This window comes from Maniola hyperantus, chromosome 9, assembly GCF_902806685.2.
Source record: "Maniola hyperantus chromosome 9, iAphHyp1.2, whole genome shotgun sequence".
Lineage (NCBI taxonomy): Eukaryota > Metazoa > Arthropoda > Insecta > Lepidoptera > Nymphalidae > Maniola > Maniola hyperantus.
This window is the reverse complement of record NC_048544.1, coordinates 11507827-11527933: the sequence shown is the minus strand read 5'-3', so window position 1 is coordinate 11527933 and position 20107 is coordinate 11507827. Positions and strand designations below refer to the sequence as shown.

At 35.4% G+C, this 20107-nt stretch overlaps 1 protein-coding gene across 11 annotated transcripts; it reads right to left on the bottom strand.

Annotated features, from left to right (window-relative positions):
* Positions 1-6931: 6931 nt before the first annotated feature.
* Pgam5 (Phosphoglycerate mutase 5) lies at positions 6932-19243 on the bottom strand. Of its 11 annotated transcripts, none has more exons than XM_069500540.1 (7): positions 18234-19242; positions 17677-17855; positions 16527-16744; positions 14109-14230; positions 13103-13249; positions 11924-12001; positions 6932-9105 (listed from the first exon to the last, which is right to left on the bottom strand). In XM_069500540.1, the coding sequence occupies exons 1-6, from the start codon at positions 18398-18400 to the stop codon at positions 11962-11964; spliced, it is 873 nt and encodes a 290-aa protein (XP_069356641.1). In that variant the 5' UTR covers positions 18401-19242; the 3' UTR covers positions 6932-9105; positions 11924-11961. The 11 variants fall into 11 exon arrangements, 10 of the variants coding, with proteins under 10 accessions (XP_069356641.1, XP_069356639.1, XP_069356638.1 ...); XM_069500538.1 differs by having other exon boundaries at positions 14109-14239; positions 18234-18641; XM_069500537.1 differs by having other exon boundaries at positions 14109-14242; positions 18234-18582.
* Positions 19244-20107: the final 864 nt, after the last annotated feature.

The window sequence follows — 20107 nt, the reverse complement described above, 5'->3', positions numbered from 1 at the left end:
GCACTAGATTTCAAGTCAAGTCAAGTCAAGTCAAATGATTTATTCAAAATAGGTAATAAATTACTCTTATTGATTGTCTGGTATAGTGTTAGATTTGTAAGATAATATAGTGGTGATAATTATAACGCAAACTTAAAACTAAAGCTACGAGGGTTCCAAACGCGCCCAGGTCTGAGAAGAGCCCACAACAAACTCAGCCGGGTATTCTTTTTATTATCACCACTTTACAAATTTATTGAAACTTATTAGAACTATCACAAAGTCGTTAAGCAACTCATTCCCAAGCTTGCTTATCATTTAAATAATCCTTTACATTGTAATAGGATTTTTCAATTAGTTTACGTTTTATGAAAACTTTGAACTTGTTGAGAGACATCTCCAATATGTCTTCTGGAAGCTTATTATAGAAACGTATGGAATTACGAGCAAATGAATTGCTAACTTTACTGAGCCTAGAGGCGGGAATTACAAGTTTATTTTTATTTCTAGTATTTATATTATGACAGTCACTTTTTTTTTTAAATTTATTTATGTTTTTATGTACGTACAGTAAATTTTCAAAAATATATTGATTATGCACTGTCATAATTTTAACTTCCCTAAATTTAGTTCTCAGCGACTCTCGTGGCCCCATACTGTATATGGCTCGAACAGCCCTTTTCTGCAGCACAAAAATAGAATTAATATCAGCAGCATTACCCCATAATAATATACCATATGACATAATGCTGTGAAAGTAACTAAAATATACTAGTCTCGCAGTTTCTATGTCTGTCAACTGGCGAATCTTTTTTACCGCATATGCGGCAGAACTAAGTCTGTTCGATAAGTTATTTATATGAGAGCCCCATTGAAGTTTTGCATCTAACGTTATTCCAAGAAAAATAGCGGTATCCACTAAATCTAATTCCTCATTATTAAGTTGCACAGTGGTTTTCACCTGCTTAACATTTGGTAAAGTGAATTTAATACACTTTGTCTTTTTCCCGTTGAGAAGCAGGTTATTAGCTTCGAACCACTGTACTAACTTGGTGAGAGAATTGTTTACTTCATCAAAAGTTGTTAAGTATCGATTGATTTTAAATAAAAGTGATGTATCATCAGCAAACAAGACTATCCCGTAATTGTCCTTAGCGAGGTAAGGAAGGTCATTGATGTAAATAAGGAACAGAAAAGGTCCTAAGATGGAACCTTGTGGCACCCCCATTTTTACAACGGATCCGGGAGATCGCTTTCCATTCACGTCTACCCTTTGTATTCTATCATTTAGGTAAGAACTCATCAATTCCAATGCTGCACCCCTAATTCCATAATGGTGCAATTTCGCGACCAATGTTTCATGATCAACGCAGTCGAAAGCCTTGGATAAATCACATAAAACGCCAAGCGCATCACGTGATTCCTCCCAGGCTTCAAATATATTTAGTATTAACTCAACACCAGCATCGGTTGTTGAGCGACCCCGTGTAAAACCAAACTGTTTGGTGTGAAATAAATCATTAATGTTGAAAAAATTAAGCAGTTGAGTTAAAATTATTTTTTCAAAGATTTTACTAAAAGTGGGTAGTACAGATATCGGTCTGAAGTTAGTGGGGTCACTAGTACTACCTGATTTAAATAATGGAATTATTTTACTATGTTTCATTAAGTCTGGAAACTCACCACAGTCAACACAATTATTGAATATTAATGCTAACTCGGGTGCAACAATATCAATTAATGATTTCACAACGTTAACGGAAATGCCCCACAGATCATTTGTTTTCTTATTATTAATTAATTTAAAAGCTTTGATAACGTCAGAGCAACTAACGTGACTGAATTCAAACATTTTATTACATTCAGGCACGTTATCCTCCAATAGTGAGAGAGCGGCGGCTGCTGAAGAGTTCAATGATTTTGTAGTAGAAACAGGAATATCTGTAAAGAAGGTCTCGAAAACGGTTGCAACCTCGGGGTCTGACGTAATCAACTTGTCATGATATTTTAGTTCAAAATTACAAGTTTTATGTGTCACTCTTCCTGTTTCTTCGTTAACTATTTTCCAGGTAGTTTTTACTACATTGGAGCTGTTTTTAATTTTTGCCTGGATATATTTTGACTTGGCTGCAATGCAATCTCTCTTAAACTTTTTGGAAAACAGTTGAACGTACTGCTTGAATTCGTCACCAGTATCATATTGTCGCTCCGCATACAATTCATATAGTTTTTGTCTACTTTTATGTAGTTCTACTGTTGCCCATTCACTAAAAACTTTTGCATCAGTAGTCAAGACCGATTTACTGGTGAATATTGAGTTAAATATAGTATTGAATATATTAAAAAATGTATTATACATTTCATCAGGACTAAACCCATTTGACAAAAATGGAAGGTGTTTTATAAGGCTTAGTCTCATATTCTCAATTCGGTCAGACGTTACTGGTACAAAGGTTATTCTACGTTTAGAATTTTTTTTCTTCAAATTTTCAAACTGGATCAACTGTCCACAATGATCCGAATCCAATTTGCTAATTATGGTTTTAGTAATTGGATTTATATTTGTAAAAATATTGTCTATACATGTGGCGCTAGTTACAGTTATTCTTGTAGGCTCCATAAACATGTTGGATAGGTTGTAGGATTTGAAAAGATTTAATAATTTGCCATTTAAAGGGCTACTTTCCAAAATATTTACATTAAAGTCTCCGCACACAATCAGCTTTTTATTTGATTTTGAGATTTTGAATAAGACTTCATCCATTACCTTTTCAAAAAGATCAAAGTTAGACAAGGGTGGTCTATATACAGACACAACAATGAATTGCTCAAGTTCAACTGAGGATAGTTCTATTGTTCGCTCAACAGACAGGCTCTCTATGTCATTTCGATTCTTGAATTTTAATTGTTTGCTAAGCAAAATTAACGAGCCGCCATGAATCGCATTGGTTCTGGTGAACGAACTACCAACCTGGTGATTACCAAAATTGAATGTATACTCATGATTTTTTAACCAATGCTCAGTTATACATAAAATATCAATATTGAAATTATTCAAAAAAAGTTCTATTTCCAGATCTTTCCCTCTGATACATTGAATGTTTTGGTGCACCAGATTGATAACATTAGATTTTTTGCAACAACTTGCAATTTCTAATTCTTTGCCGGTGAAGCTCTGTATACTTTGATGTACATTTTTCATGTGACAGGGCTCCTCCGTTGTCTTACTGTCTAGTTTAAACAAGCAATAGGGTTCCTAATAGTACTTACACTATTGCTCGAGTCAATAATAGAAAAATTAGTACTAGAAGTACTCGAGTCAATATTATAAATATTTGTACTAGAAGTACTTGAGTCAATATTATAAATATTTGTACTAGAAGTACAGTTTGTATAAGAGTCAAAAGAGTTTGTTACAACACTTGTAACTGAATCATTTAAATTATGTGCTAATAGTGAGGCAATATGCATCTTACATCTCTTCGGCAGATACATACTGTCTCCGGTCAATTTAAACTTATTAGTCAATTTAATACTATTAATGTCAAAATAAAAAATAGCTTCACTATAATGTTTAGTGAGATTATACATTTTCAAATTTAAAGTATGTATTTTATCATTTTGTTGTTTGTTTAATGTACCAGAATAAGGAAAAGCACACAAAACAAATTTACATTTTGTTTTCTCATGTAGAAGCAATAATTTTTGAATGCATTTTACAATCTGTTGTTTTTTGACTTGTAAACTGTCCCCAAACAATAATATAACATTTGTATTACTATCCAATGATTTTTCATTTAAGTTATTAATTAAATAGTTAAAACTAGCTCCAGGAGAACATCTATTAATCACTGAATGCTTTAAACAACCGCTCATTATGGAGCCCAGACCTCTACCTAAGCTGTCAGAAATAATTATAGTTTGGTTTATTGGCTTAGCTGAGGGATTAATATTGACAGATGAAGGAACCTCTGTAACATCAATACTACACGGAACCTCTGTAACATCAATACTACACGGAACCTCTGTAACATCAATACTACACTGCTTTGGACAAGTATCTGTTTTCACAGGGAGCGGTGCAGGACTATCTTGGTGAACAATAGGTACATTTGGAGAACATTCATGCTTATTGGTTAATGACTCAAAGCGAGCCATGTTATAGTTACTTAATGCTAACAATTCATCTGCTGCCAGTATTTGCTCATCAATCTGTTTTTGTGACAGCTCGTATTGGTTTGTGACATTATGTAGCGAATAAGTCAATTTGGAAATTTCATCATTTAAGGTTTGAACATGCAAATCATACTTATCCCGGAGTTCTGTAATAGATAAGCAATAAGCATCGAGCTTATTTAATAATTGAGAACGTTCCTTTCGTAATGCAATATTTTTTGTATGAGTTTTTTGAGATTTTATCAAACTTTTGGTTTTTCTAATTACTTTACTAAGTTTTATATATTTTTTTATTTTGTTGTGGCTATTCAAATATACCAAGTTATGTTCCGGCAATGACTTGGTATTACTAGCACACGGACTGTCACAAGTCAGATCTATGATCACTCCTGGCGCGTCTGGGGATGAAGTGAGCAGCTCGTCGTACAAATTATTTATTGCCTTTGTTTCATGGCTTTGCAATTGAGACTGAAGGTCGTCAATTGTTTTCTGAGCTCTACTCAATTCATTCTCCAACATAGAAATCCTGCTAAGAGCCTCATCATATGTTTGGATGCACTGATTGAATGAGCCGACCGCCTCCTGAAGTTGGTCCCGTTCTTCCAGTACTATAGTATGAACATTGCTTAGGTCAGCCAGTTCAGCCTTCAATTGAGTGTTCTTTGTAATAATGGCTCTTAACTCAGCTTCACTGTCGTCTTGTTCCTTCAACAACTGCTCATTTAGCTGTTTCAGTGATTTTAGTTCCCGGAGGGCATTTTTTAGTTTCACTTGCTCCTCCATAGCTACTGCCCTCCTGGTTGTTGGTGCCATTGTGTATGTGTACTACTCTGAAACACACCAAATAATATATGTGGGTGAAGGAAAATAAAATTAAATAAAATAAAGTTTAAAGTAGGTATTACAGATATGAAGATGGAATGATCTTTGAAAACAGAAAAGAAAGAACAAAAGATTAAAGACTTAGTGAGATACTTATAGTTATTTGGTATATCTACACCTACACTAACTGGACCAAAATATTACAACACAATAATGTACTTAATTTGTAAAAAATTAGGTGTCAATATGAAATGCAAAGTTCATCACTTATTACTATTAAGTACTTATTAATTTATAAAGTTATTGTTTTGCATTAGACTTAGTATTTATTATGTATTGTGTAATGTTAGTATTGTCTGAGGCAATATTCGTTATTCTCCAACTATACTTCCACTATTTGTCAAGTAAGTGGAAAAAGGTTTTTGCCTAGTGTGAGGAGGGACGTGTCTCGATGTTCTCGAGAAAAGAAAGAGTAGTGAGTATAGTACCTAACCTAATTATGTAAAATAACATTGAAATACATAAAATATAAGAATAAGTTAGGTAATAGAAGCAATACTCCCCAAGTTTAAGCCGTTTATTTTCAAACACTCGGCAGCCACCCTCCGTTTAAATCCTTCTTCTGGTTATGTCGCTTATGTATAGCCGCATGTCACAGTTATTTACAGTATTTACAACCGCATAATAATAATTTCACACTGTTTTTTCACTTATTTCTAGTTAATTTTAATATATTTCAATTTAAATTTAAGGAACAGCTGATTTTGCAACATGACAGCTTGACGGTTGCGTTCCGTTTTCCTAATTTTAGTTCCGATTTAGACCTGTTAATTTAGTTTAGTTTAGAGATTGTGTACTAGAGAATCGGCCCCAATGTTTAACTAAACGGGGTTTAAATGCTTGGTGAAATTGGGTCTTAGTATGGTGGCAACCCCCTGCCAGACACCCTTAAATTTAATAAATTGTTAAAGTTTACGGGTGTCTGGCAGGGGGTTGCACGATACTGTTTTACCTGTTATCTCCCTAAGCAAATTCACCGTGATATAAACTTCATTGTCGCTGATCGTACCTCCTTGTGTTGGGGACAATACGCAGGGAAACTTTCAGCTTTTATAAAATAACGAAGGTCTGACACGCGCTGGCTCTCTCTCTCTCTCTCCAATAGTAAACTTTCGAAAAAATGCAGGACGAGTGGATTAGCTTATTAGATATGTAAGGTCCTTATTTCAAGTTTAAGCTTGATATACCTAAATATAAAATTTAAGAAATACGGCTCTAAACTATTTTAAAACATTTTACAATTACTTATGTACTTACTATCTATCGAAATTTTAAAGAGTTGATGATCTACAAAAAGTTCTTTCACTGTAATAAAATATTCAACAATCAAGATTTAATATTTCGCTTACATTCATAAAATTCATAACGAAAAATATTGGAAAAAATATAATCTACAGTGAATTTTCTAAAAATATTAAAATATAAAAGTAATACTTGTCATGTTTTATAAATAAACTATTACCGGTTTTAACATCTTAAATGTTATATTTGTATCTCCTTTTCTGAAAAATAATAATCTTAAAGTATATTTTTCTCAATTTTTATCTCCTATACAGATGTCATGGCAAAATAATTAGAAAACAAAAAACAATAAAAAGAAGTTAATACCTACTGAATGTATTGTTTAAGTTTTATTACCCTCCTCCATTGATAGAGAAAAAACATTCAATAAATATCGTAATACCAGTTTCAATATTCATCAATAAAAATATTGACGGGATAACGTTATTATTGGCATCACACTGGGGTGCCTACGGATTCGTAGTTAGTACTATTATATTATATTCTGTGCCCCCGTGCCGTAATATAGTTACTTAATATCGTTATATAGTTACTTATTCGTAACTTTTCTATAATATATTTTGTTCAGATGTGTAAATAAAACAGAAAATAATATAAGTTTTTTATTAACATATCAAAGTATTTACACTTATATTAACACTTTTTCGATACAACAATAAATATTTTAGTACGTATTTGATTAATGTACCTACTTAACTATAGCTGCGGTTCGAATACTTTAATCAGAATTTACCGCAATTTGAACATACCTAATCTGTTTATGTTCGAATATAATATTAATACTAATTGGTATATAACTAGTAATTGATATTGATATATTATGTAGTTAGTTCTTTAGTCTACTCACAACAAGGCAAATTATGGCAGTTGACTTTGCTACCCGTAACTTGGTCACATTGGTTACATTACTATGACAACTTTAAATGCTATAACCGAGTTATAAATTTTCTTGTTTAACTAATGTTAACAATGTAGGATAAATTAGATAACAAAGATTTTAAAATATATTAGGCAATGCTCAGACGGTCAATATTCGTGATCTATATTTATTGATCTAACGAATTGAGAACCTCCTCCTTTTTTTGAAGTCGGTTAAAAATCCGATAATAACTAAAAATGCGGTGCTAAATAAAATATTGGGAACGCACGATATTAAATGATTGAAAACAGATATATATAAACAAGTAGGTATCTAAACAAATTAACTGGTGATTAAAATCTGGTGTTTAAATGTGTTCGATCAGCAAATAAATCTAATTCTATTCTATTCTAAATTACATAATACATGGTTGACACTTGTTCTTAAAATTACTAAAAACAATATAACACATTGGAAACAGTTTTTAAGCGCGTTTTAGAACAGAACAGTTTTAGAAACATGAACTTTTACTAGAACAAGATCACTATAAAATAATTTATACAGCAGCATTTTTGCTCGCTCAAATATTTTATTTCTATGATTCACATACTTCAATTAAGCATATATACAAGTATTCGGAAATATTGTACATGACCTTTAGAAAGAGACAGCGGTTTCGTAGAGCGTCCCGACAAAACGTCACATAGGTATAAGTGACAGAGACAACGCTCTACAAATCCGAAATCTCATTCTAAAGGTCGAGTGGCTTGTAAACGTGTGTTTGTCTTTGTAGTGTTTAGTATGAGATTTTACATCACATCATCATCATAAAATTCGATCGTCGAAACAATCCAGTGTAAAAGTAAAATGAGCCTTAATTGCCTTGTTTTAAAGCTCAAGTTCGTCCATATATCTACAGCCAGCGCTCCAAGCGGAAATGTTTTTGACTTTAAATCAAGGAACTTTAGATCTATTTTACTCTGACGTATTTCGATCTCTATCAACGTTGGGTAAAATATAAAATCTCATGCTGAGCAAACAGGTAACAAACGAGCGAAATCATGTCGAATGCCGCACGCGCATACTGTAGTAAACTTGTGCAAGCTAGCACAAAATGATTGCTCAACTGCCACTGGTTTGTCAAACTTGCAGTTACGTATGTAGTCACCATTACAAGCACATTACTATGGTCCAAACGCATTCGCGCTGCGCAGCGCCTTGCTCCAAACAAACGCATATAAACTACAGTACGCAGCCGAAAGTAATGTACATCGACCTTTAGGAGATAGCAGATTTGTAGAGCACTCTCTCTGTCGTTGATACCGATAAAACGTCATATGAGTATGAGTGACAAAGACAACTCTCTATAAAGCCGAAATGTTATTCTAAAGGTCGAAGTACATTATTTTCGGCCGCCCACTGTATATTTGCAGCGCTGCGTCGCTCAAGTGCGCTTTGCTCCATACAAACTCATATAAACTATACCTATTTGCCGCGCTGCGTCGCGTCGCGCAGCGTAGCGTTGGTAGGTACGTTTGAACCATTAATGATATAATTTTTTAATAAAAAAAATATACAGCCATGTTAATCATGACTTATATGACCCTGTCCACTCCAGCTAAGCGTAAAGCTTGTGCTAGGTGTGTGTACGACAATACGGGTGAGATTGAAGTTTGACCCACCGACTTTTTTTAATTCAGCCCGCTCCTTAACCGTTGAGCTATTGAGGCTTTATATTCACATAGGTTTGTCAAACTTGCAGTTACAAGTGTAGGCCACCATTTCAAGCACAATACTTAATGTTAAATTAAGTTTAAAAATAAAGTATCTTCGTTTACCGACAGTTTTCTAAGCAGTGTGTTTTCTAAACAGTTTTCTAAGCAATGTCTAATTTCAGGGGTCGATTCCTGTTAAAGGGATTCAAAAATACTTATTAAAATATGAATAGTTTTGTAGTAAAGTTAGAATGCAATTATCGCCTGACCAGAAATATAAAAGACTTGCTCTGGGGGCGCCACTAGTATATGATCACTAAATAGGTATAGGTGGACCAGAATCTCATGAAAAATATTGAAGTGGGATTCTGGAGTTAGCAGCGCTGTACTCTGTGAGTATCCTGTGTACATACTACATAGTGCACTGTGGTGAATATTGTGGTGAATTATTAATATTCACCACAGAGTACTATGTACATGGGGAGTTCGCGAAGTAGGTACATTGGAATTTCATTTCATGAGATTCTGGTCTACCTATATACAGTCTAGTATAAATCAGTTCCACGGGTTTTACGCTATATGGCGAGGTATTTTATTTTTCTGGTCAGGCTTTAGACAGTTCTGTTAAGGCTAAGGACAAACGGGCGCAATTTTGTAAGTTTTGTGAATCGAGTCCCGCGACTTCGTCCGATCCGTTGCTCCGTTGCGACATGATTGATGGACTAACAAACATTTCGCATTTATAATATGAGTAGTGATTCTATTTTATACTAGCTAATGCGCGCGACTTCATCGACGTGGATTTGAATTTTTTAAAATCCCGTGGGGACTTATTGTCCGGGATAAGAAGCTGGATTTCTTGGGTTTTCATTTTTTTGCGTGGAATTCTTTTTCTCATATTACAAACAGACACTTCAATTTAATTTTTTGTATTAATAAAAGTCCGGTTTGTGCCCCATGACGTCCTGAAATGTGTTGTTTGCAGTCTCATTATTAAATAATTTAACCGTAATTGTGAAACAATATTGCACTCGTCTGGCCTCAGCATAAGAATAACAGTGTTAGTAGAATTCAAAGAATGATGAACAGCAATCATACCAAAATCAGTACAGTATTACCACTTTTATGAGTTACATCGGCAATATTGGTTGGCGCAGAAAAGCTCAACCTAACGCCAACTATTGGGAACGAAACGAAACAAAGCTAACTTCGTTTCGCTCATGTCGCAATCGCGTCTTTTCATACTTCGGTTCACACCGCGAACTACAGAGTACAAAGCTAAACTAAGCCAGCAGCAATTCGTAGCTTAATAAGCGAGCAGAACAAACTTAGTTTCGCTTCGCTCTCAATGTGGCCTGCGCTTAACGAATGTAAGGCCAATTAAATTCAGACCTTATTGCTTGACGATAAGATTTTAAACACAAGAATGACAGAGACTCTTACTATCTCGCTCATTAAATCGCGCGTACAAAACCAATAGCGAACGGACGCGCGCTTAATAATTGCTTGAGATATATTCGCGCTATTCAAAAATAAGATTTCTGCGCAGGTACCTCGGCGTTACTTGTAAATGTGGTAGTACTGTAACGTGTGAAAAGATAGATTAAAATAAAAGGTTGAAGATTAGACGTTTAGATTGTGGAGCTTCGATGGGCGATCGAAAAAATTAAAGCACTTTATTTATAAGCGCTTTATTAAAGCAAATTATGTACTGACGAATCCCGACCTTAACATTTGATATGCATAATATTTATTAGAATACGACTAGGTACCTATATTTTGCTTCTTGATGATACATAATTTAATGATATGGATATCTCATGTTCTAACCATGCCATCAAAAATTCAAAATAAACTGTCATTAAGTCCAACTTTGTAACTACTTAGGAACCAAAATTATAAAGCTAAAAAATTAAGGGCTCATTTTTCGATCGCCAAATAATTTTCTGTGGAATATTTTGACGTTTTGACAGTTAATGTACGTTGTCGGTTAAAAAGTCAAATTAATTACAAAAAGCTTATAAAAAGCAGAAGTTATTTGCAGATTATTGACATACAAAGGATTAATCATAAAACATGCACCATTCACTCTAACTGATATACGCATGCAGAAAATTCTGTATACAACGTTAGTTTTAGTATAACACCTGAAAGTAGTTTGTTTGGAATCAGTAACTGAATCGATAGCAATCATTTTTACACCGTGTTATAAAAATACAAAAATACTTAAAAATCCTGCATGTTTGGACACCTAGTTGAATGACCGCATGCAACAACTGATTCAAGCCGTGCAAACGGCAGCGCGCACGATGGACGCGCGGGATGTCAGCCGTCCCGTTCGCTCATAGCCGCGCGTTTGGGGTGACCATGTTTTAGCGAGGACAACGACTCAACATAACAAGCTTATAACTAAGCAATTTTTTTTGTATATATTTTTTATGTTATAATATTCGAAATGTGTTTCGGTTTTTGCTTATACGAAAAGGAACGTTGTATATACAGCTACCATGTAAACATCTAACAGGCCTTCTAAAAAAGTAATTGTTACCTTAAATGTATGAAAACACAATTGACCTATGAATGACTATAATAAGAATAGTATAGCCCACAACCATCCGGTGACCCAACCATAATTTAATTAGTTTTTAAGATAATTATAAAATTTGAGTTTATTATACGTAGCACCCATTCAAATGTTTTATTAAGGCTCATCCACACTCATAAAAATTGCATTGATGCTCAACACAACGTAGTAATTTTCAACGTTCAACGTAAGTTGTAAATTACTGTGACAAAAAAGTCACCAGTAGAGAATCTAAAGATTAAAAATGGGGAACATAATACAGGGTTTATGATATGATCCAAACTTTTATTGATGTGGACACTGCTTTAACTAAACTTTGTGGAAATTGTATAACTGAACACAATGATTTTATTACAGTACCTGGGTACTAAAAAACTGTTGTAGGCGATAGAGGTGGGAAAAGAAATGTTTTTTTTTTTCTTATACCTTTAGTAGGCCAGTCCTAGTCTTGTGAGTTGTGGTATTTATGGTAAGCGACAATCCTTTGCTTTTGCCTTGGCACATCTGATATCAAAAGGAAAGTTTTCAGATATTTATAAAGTCTTATTAACATCAGCTGATGATCGATAAAGATCCTTCATTGGAGAAGAATGACTAATTATGATTTTTTTTTAAATAATTCATTGCTAATAAATCATATTGTATTGGAAAGGGGATGCTTCGTTAAACTAACTTCACAAATTCATACTATGGTCTGCCGAAACGTTCATAATACATTTGAACGTGGATAAGCAAGAGTTCACGGGCCCGGGCTATTATTCTCGCTAATAGGGATAATGACTAATAGTCAAATGAGCGACTTTTTATCAAACATCAAAACACTTTCTTGGGAGCTTTTATGAAATACATAGATGTGACGTCATAATGTTTGTGTGTGTATGTCATGACATACTTTAGTTAAATCGATAATTTTAAATAATCAGCAAACTTAAACCTAACAGCAAACGTGGATTTCGAGTTTTTAAAGACCCTCTATTTGATAATATTTTATTTTTGACATCATCCCAATTGAGGTGTCTCACCTCCATTAAAATATATAAAAAAATGTGCTGGAAAAGGTACTCGTAATTTCATAAAAGTCAGGTCACTATAATATTATGTATAGATAACTGCGATATTATTAAGGAACCGTTTCACTAAGCCGCAACATATGGATGCAATACGAATACCCCCTAGAGCCTGCGTACACGGGCAGTTCGAGCAATTAATCGTTAAAAAACTCACGTGACCTGCTCGAGCAGTCATGCCTAACTGCTCTAACAGTGAGCAGTCGTCAACCGCTCGAGCAGTTGACAAATCAATTATAGTTGCAATAAAGAGTGGTGGAGTCAGTTATTATGTTTTACACCTGCTCGACCACTCGGAGCGAAGATTATAGTTCAATATACAGTTGCAGTTTGAACTTTGAAGCGGTCAATACTAGCGTGCGGTCACGACTGCTTGAACGGTCTTGTGTATGACATTGAGAGGAAGACTAGTTCGCTAAGAAGCTTGATGCAGTCAATCATGGCTACTTTATGCTGCCCGTGTATGGCCATTGGCCGCTGTTACACCTCTACTTCTCAACACATTGATCTAACTACAATAGCACCTGTCAAAGTTTACCGGCTGGTGATATACTGGCGGTCCATATGCCCCGTATCGCTCAGAGCCCTCAGCACGACGTTGCCGTTGGGCAGTATCGACACCCACGTGATCGAGCCATGGTTCAGGGATATCCGGAGCCAGCCTTCTGGGGGGAACTGGAGCGCTCTGGAAAATGAAGTTTTTCATCTAAGTGGGTGAAATGTAATGATAACCTACTAACCGGCTAAAGGCTTCAACCTCTTTGAAGAGCCCGGAGTTCAATCCCTGGCACACACTTTTATTTTTTCGAAATTTTGTGCGTTTCAAGTAATTAAATATCGATTGTTTTAATGGCGAAGGAAAACATCGAGCCTAAAGTTGCGCCTGAGAGTTCTCCACAATGTTCTCAAAGGTGTATAAAGTCTGCCAATCCGCATTTGGCCAGTGGCGGACTATGAACGACGGTAGGAACGGCATCCCGAACCAGTGGTAAATTAAAACTACCTGACTATTCATAAGCACTTTTAAAAAGTTTACATGAATAAAAAAACATTCTATTCTATTCTATGCCCTAAACGCTTTAATTCTGAAAGGATACCCATACTCTTTTACCCTCTGCGGCGAGTGTTTATAAATGCATAGTTATCGCAGTCTGCAAAGCCGGTGAGGAAGTTTGAGGTTAAACATAGTGATTTGATACTCGAAACAATATCGAGATGTACAAACTTGTATCTACTAGCTCGTCTGGAAGAACTGTATGCCAAGCCAAACAACGCGCGTTAACAACTAACTTGCAAACGAAGAAGCGTATGACGTTGGCGTGGCACACCAGCAGCGTGCAGGAGTCGTGCGTCTGCTCGGGCGGCGCGCGGTAGAAGTAGCGGCGGAACGCGGCCTCGACGCGCGTTAGCAACTCACTTGCAAACGAAGAAGCGTATGACGTTGGCGTGGCACACCAGCAGCGTGCAGGAGTCGTGCGTCTGCTCGGGCGGCGCGCGGTAGAAGTAGCGGCGGAACGCGGCCTCGACGCGCGTTAGCAACTCACTTGCAAACGAAGAAGCGTATGACGTTGGCGTGGCACACCAGCAGCGTGTAGGAGTCGTGCGTCTGCTCGGGCGGCGCGCGGTAGAAGTAGCGGCGGAACGCGGCCTCGATACGCGCGCTGTCCTGGAAGAACTGCTACACATGCCACACCAGGAAACCCGCTTTAATAACTGTACTGACCAGTGCTGCTAGTTTATTTTGCATTTTTAAAGACAAAACAAACAGAATCGGAACGGTCCTGCGGCGAATGCGAACTGAGAATTTTTAAATAAGTTTTTGCAAGGCTCGCTTAACATTCAAGCTCGAATTTACTGCCAACCCATAAATCGCAAATAAGGTTCGTTTCGCATTATTTTTCACGCAATCCATCCCTTGTTGGTTTATGTCCTGCTACAAAAACCCGAGAAACGAAAATTTTACGATAGGTTCTTGTCATTGTGTAATTTTTTCCCAAACTTTAATATTTTATGACTAGGATCACCTTGCATCTTCGCCTTATGTTTTATTAAAGATCTCGATGGAATTTTCTAAAATCCTTTCACAGTAGGGGTCTATGTTATAAAGAGAACCTACATCCAAATTATTAAACTGTTTGAATATTCATATCCAGCATTACACTTATGTATATTTCTCTCTTGTGTGAGTGCAATAAAGTATTCAAACAAACAAACTAATAAACTTAAATGACAAATATTATAACTTTTGTAATCTGTACATTCTGAGAATCAAACAGTTTTCTGTACGGTAAATACCCAAATACCTAGTATCATGCTGTCATTAAATGAATGATCAACAAGCAAGATTGAGTAGAGTTCGGCGTCCATTGAACGATAGGCTCTGCCTTAATCTAAGGGCTCTGCATCAATCAATTCTATCAATCATGAGTGATGAATGAGATAGAGAAGAGAACTATTGTCATGCAATCGTGTCTTCGAAGAAAGTAAGGTCCAGCGTATTTACCTAGGTTGTTCCGAAAATTGTTAGCTACAGAACAAATACAATTTCTTTTTCCTGGAAACTATTTAGAATTGCCGGCTAATTTCAATACAAATCTCTTTGCTGAAAATCATTGCATACCTATGTGTAGTTTTTTATTAAATAATTTTTAAAAGTAAATCTGTCACACTTTTGTTTGCAACAATCCACAACAATCAATGGACGTCTCGCGTTTTCATGCCACCTCCCGCAAGACACATTTTTTAAATATTTCACCAGAATGTATACATATATATTATGTGCTTTGGGGTTGGAGGGGAATATTTTGACAGGCTATAAATAAACGTCTTTCAAATTTCAACTATTTTTCATTTCACTATAACAAGTTTTGGAACAAACCACATATTAGTAGAAATCAGTGAGAGAGTATAAATAGGTGATTGTGGCAAAACTGCTAGCAAAACCTATACATTCTAATGGATGCTCAAAGAATGTCATTCTAAAAGTGCTATTATGGCTACAAAAAAACGAACGCGCGAACGAAATCATAAATCATTACAATCATAGGGTTGTGAGAATTCCGCAAATGTCGTTATAGATAAAGGGCTGCATTCGGACGCAGGTAGCTACTTTTGTATTATTTCTTCCCACTCTTTACAACCTGTTATCGACTACCGACAAATCCTTTTTTTACTGTGACACACAGCACCAGAGCATCATTTTCCAGTTCTATAAAACCTATAAGTGTGAGCGAGAGGTCTTATAAAATGATTTATGACCCCGTTCACACATTCGTAATGGCTCAACTATAGCATCATAATAGAATCAGCAAAACTGGTCAGTCACATATACACTTTTTGGATTTATAATAAGTACCCCATGCAATTTTAACCAATAACATGCAAGTAAAACCTAATCCTAAATATACAAATAAAGTCACTTTATAACTAGATATTAATGAACAGAACGATAAAATGGATAACGTGTCAAGTAATCCTCAATGTTGAGATTATATTATAATCCATAAAAAACATAATCTTTAAAGTTTATTTTTTTATTTTATTCAGATACAAGTTAGCCCTTGACTGCAATCTCACCTGGTGGTAAGTGATGATGGAGTCTAAGATGGTAGCGGGCTAACCTGGAAGGGGTATGGCAGTTTTTATTAAACCCATACCCCTTTGGTTTCTACACGGCATCGTACCGGAACGCTAAATCGCTTGGCGGCACGGCTTTGCCGGTAGGGTGGTAACTAGCCACGGCCAAAGCGGAGGCGGAGGCACCAGACCAGACCAGAAATTTAGAAATTATAAAATTCCAAACCCCTGCCAGAAATCGAACCAGGGAGCTCCCACTATTAAGACCACAGCGCTCACCACTGCGCCAGGGAGGTCGTCTAATACACAATATCTAGTAAAGTCTAATAGATACAGTAACCTTTGGTGATAAACCTGATGATTCAACAAATGTTCTTCACACTTACTCTGGGTTCTGGTCGCCAGTGACCCACAGGTGGCTCTGGAGGAACAGGCGCACCTTCTTCTAACAGCTGACAGTCTTTGATCTGTATGTCTTTCGCTAAATGCTTCTCGATAATTTTTGCTGTCTCTTGCGCTCTTGTCATTGTCGATCTGACGATAAGGTCCCATTTAATGTCTAGACTGGCTAATCTTTTGCCTGTGAGATCTGCTTGTTGTCTACCTGGAAAAAAGATAGAAAAGAGTGGACTTTTTAATTTATAGATTGCTACTTATCTGAAAATGAAGTTAAATCTATGCATAAATTTCAGATAACATTATAAAATCTATGCAAAATTTTCACAGGCAAGTTATGAAGTAATATTTAAATTAATGTTTTGATGCAACAATACCAGCAATAGAGAGATATGAAGTAAAATTTAACTTAATATTTTGTTGCAACAATATCATCAATAAGTGGATTTTGGCCTAAGATCTTAATTTCTAATAATAAAAACATATTGACCCGAGCTAAAACGCTAAAGAGTGTGCGAGCGACAACACTCGCAACACTGCATTTTAAAAAGAGGAAAATCACCTGTGAAATCAGTGAAGAAAAAATAATTTCATCAAATAAAACTTTTTAAAAGAAGCAAGAATGCCCATCTCTACTTCTAAGTGGAAGGGGTCACAACTTACAACCCCATAGTCTGTACCATAGACTCTGTACCATACCACCTGCACCCATATCTCTTCCGATAGAGAGATTATATGGATTCAAAATATGATTTGAATCTTTTTCATTTATTTTATTGTGTGATAACGCTTGACAACAATCATGATTAAAAGAGCAATGATGAGTCTAGGGTGGAGCGCACTTACCTAGAAAATGCCAATTTACTCTTGCATTGAAGGTTTTTAGGTTATATGTGGCAGGAAACAGATGCCAGAAGGGCATTCTACACCTTAGCAGCTCGTACATGCCCAAGCGAACAAAATTTTTCAGTTTTGGAACCAAATAAATCAGCACCACCTCTTAGACACGAACGAACTACCTGTTTGAAATCCAGACATCACTGAGGTTGCATTAGTGCTAAGGCACCACTGAATTGGTGCCATTTTGTTTGTCCAATGGCCCTGTCCATACGAAGTAATATATAAGTCAATGAAACTTACCCAATTCTGTTAGGACTCTCTCCTTATCAGTGGCTCCATCCAGGTTATACTGCCCATGTCTGATGAGGAAGAGGTGCCGCACTGCTTTGGCCTTGGCTTTCTCTATCTGTTCATTGTATCTGTTTTCGTCTTCTGGTTTACCTGATTTTGGAGGTTTGACTATTGATTCTGGTTCCCGACTGGAATTGTTATAATAGGAGAGTAATGTATTTTTTTATACGTTTAAATATCCATTGTCTACTGACAATCACATGATTAAACAAAAACCAATATGTTTTATTATAATATATTAATAGTGAGCAAACAAGCAGGCGGGTCAATTGATTAAGTAAACATTATGCGGTTCCAAAAATTATTGCTGGCTTTAGTGCAATTTGTCTATCAATAAAATATAGCCCCATATTGTCGTTTTTTGACGAAACACTACACAGCATGTGGAAGTTAGTTTCACAATTTTCAGGTATGAGACAAAATACACGGCATATTGGGTAGAAGAGTACCAAGTGGTGAAGATGAAACGATGTGAATTAAACCTTTGATATTATGAGTTAACTTACTGGTCCCAATTGTTATCCCATTTTACACTCGGTGTATAGTTCGTAGTCCACGAGTTTTTAACGTCGTATCTATTTTCCGATTTGCCGATGTGATAATATGCCAGACTGCCACCAACCGCGCCTAAACTAAGGAGAGCTATCTTGTGCAGTCTAGAGAACGTTGCCATTTTAAAAGTATTGATCTACTTGCAATTATAATTCATGTAAATTAAGATGGTTTGATAATGAAAGTTAAATTTAGGTTTATAAACTTAATTTTATTTAGGGCACCACAGAACCGAGCATAACCTCAACAGTCAACTTCACTAGTTCAATTTTTGATTTGAAGGATACGCACAGTGTTTCAACTTAAGATTCTAGGTTTACCCTATTTTCTGTATGAATTCGCACTAAATTACCCTAAAAAAATCAAAATATGTACCTTGAATTATTATGGCGCAAAGGTATCTAACTATTATTACACATAGTAGCTAGGTAGGAATATTATGTTCACGTTTTAATATAATTTCCCGATCTTAAAATATTTAAGCTTTGTGACGAAGAAGATGCTTGGGTATGTCAAGTAAGTATAAATAATATTATGACTTATGAGGTATTAAAATACTAGCTGATGCTTCGTACGCGTGGATGTGGGGTTTTAAAATTCCCGTGGGCACTCTTTATTTTCCGGAATAAAAAGTAGCCTATGTCACGCTCGATCAAAATTTTCTTTCTATTTTAATAATGGGATTTTAAGATTTTTTCTCGGTTTGTGTCAAATACCCTATTGAGTGTAGACTAACATAAATCAGGTTGTTTTATGTAGGTCAGTAGGTACACGATTTTATGAATATTCTGACTTATTATGTAGTTACTTTTTAAATAATTTTTTAACACGGCTTGTAATATTTGTTTTTACTTTTATTTAAATTATTTTATTTGTTATTTTTAAAATTTGCTTTTTTTTAAAATTTCTTTTTATCTTTTATTAATATTTTTTATTTATTTTATTTTTGAACAAGACCGTCACGTTCAAATTGTGTTTCAGGCTGTATGGTTTATGAGTTTAAGTTTTTCATTGCTTTCTTGCCAATGGGAGTAAAGTACTATACAAGTCTCAGCCAAAATAGCAATTATCGACCTCGTTTAGTTTAAAAAAACTCAGCTGATGCCTCGTCTTGTCATCACTTGAGAAGTCCACGGCTTCGCCTCAGCCTTGCAATATTACTTGGCCAGTAATTGCTTTATTTCAGCCCTGGACTGTAATGCACTATTACCCCAAATAACCCATTTTTTTTTTAATTCTGAATTTTTGGGATATTTTAACAACTATGTGACTAGGTACGTCAGATCCATAATTACCTTATTAAATTTCTCTTTATCTTAACTTATTACGTTATATTCTTACGTTTCTATTAGTTTTAAAATAAATTCAAAAACAGTTCTCTTGGCTCCCGTTTCCCCCTACAATGGGGCGAAATCTTTAAAAGTGGAAACACTGTCCGGAAAATCTCAACAAAAACGTCAAAACTTCATTCACTCGCTGACAGTTGACACTGACGTATACCGACACTGACAGTGACATAACCAACATTTTGCTATTGTCTATGCATTTTGCGTGTGATTGCTCTTTGCTGTTCATATTATGAGTATTGCCAGTTATTGAAGAAACTAAATAAACGTTAGTGGATAATATTATAATACCCATAAGAGTAGCTCAGAGAGGTTCTAAAGTAACTAGTAACGTGCAGCTGAAATTAATAATTAATCCAACTATCTGTATTTTGTCGAAAAGTTACTTAGCGATGTTGTTATAGTTAACTATTTTGTTGTTGTTAGTGACTTATAAATTATAGGTACTTACAGTTTTTTTTTGGAAAAATGACAACGTTGCT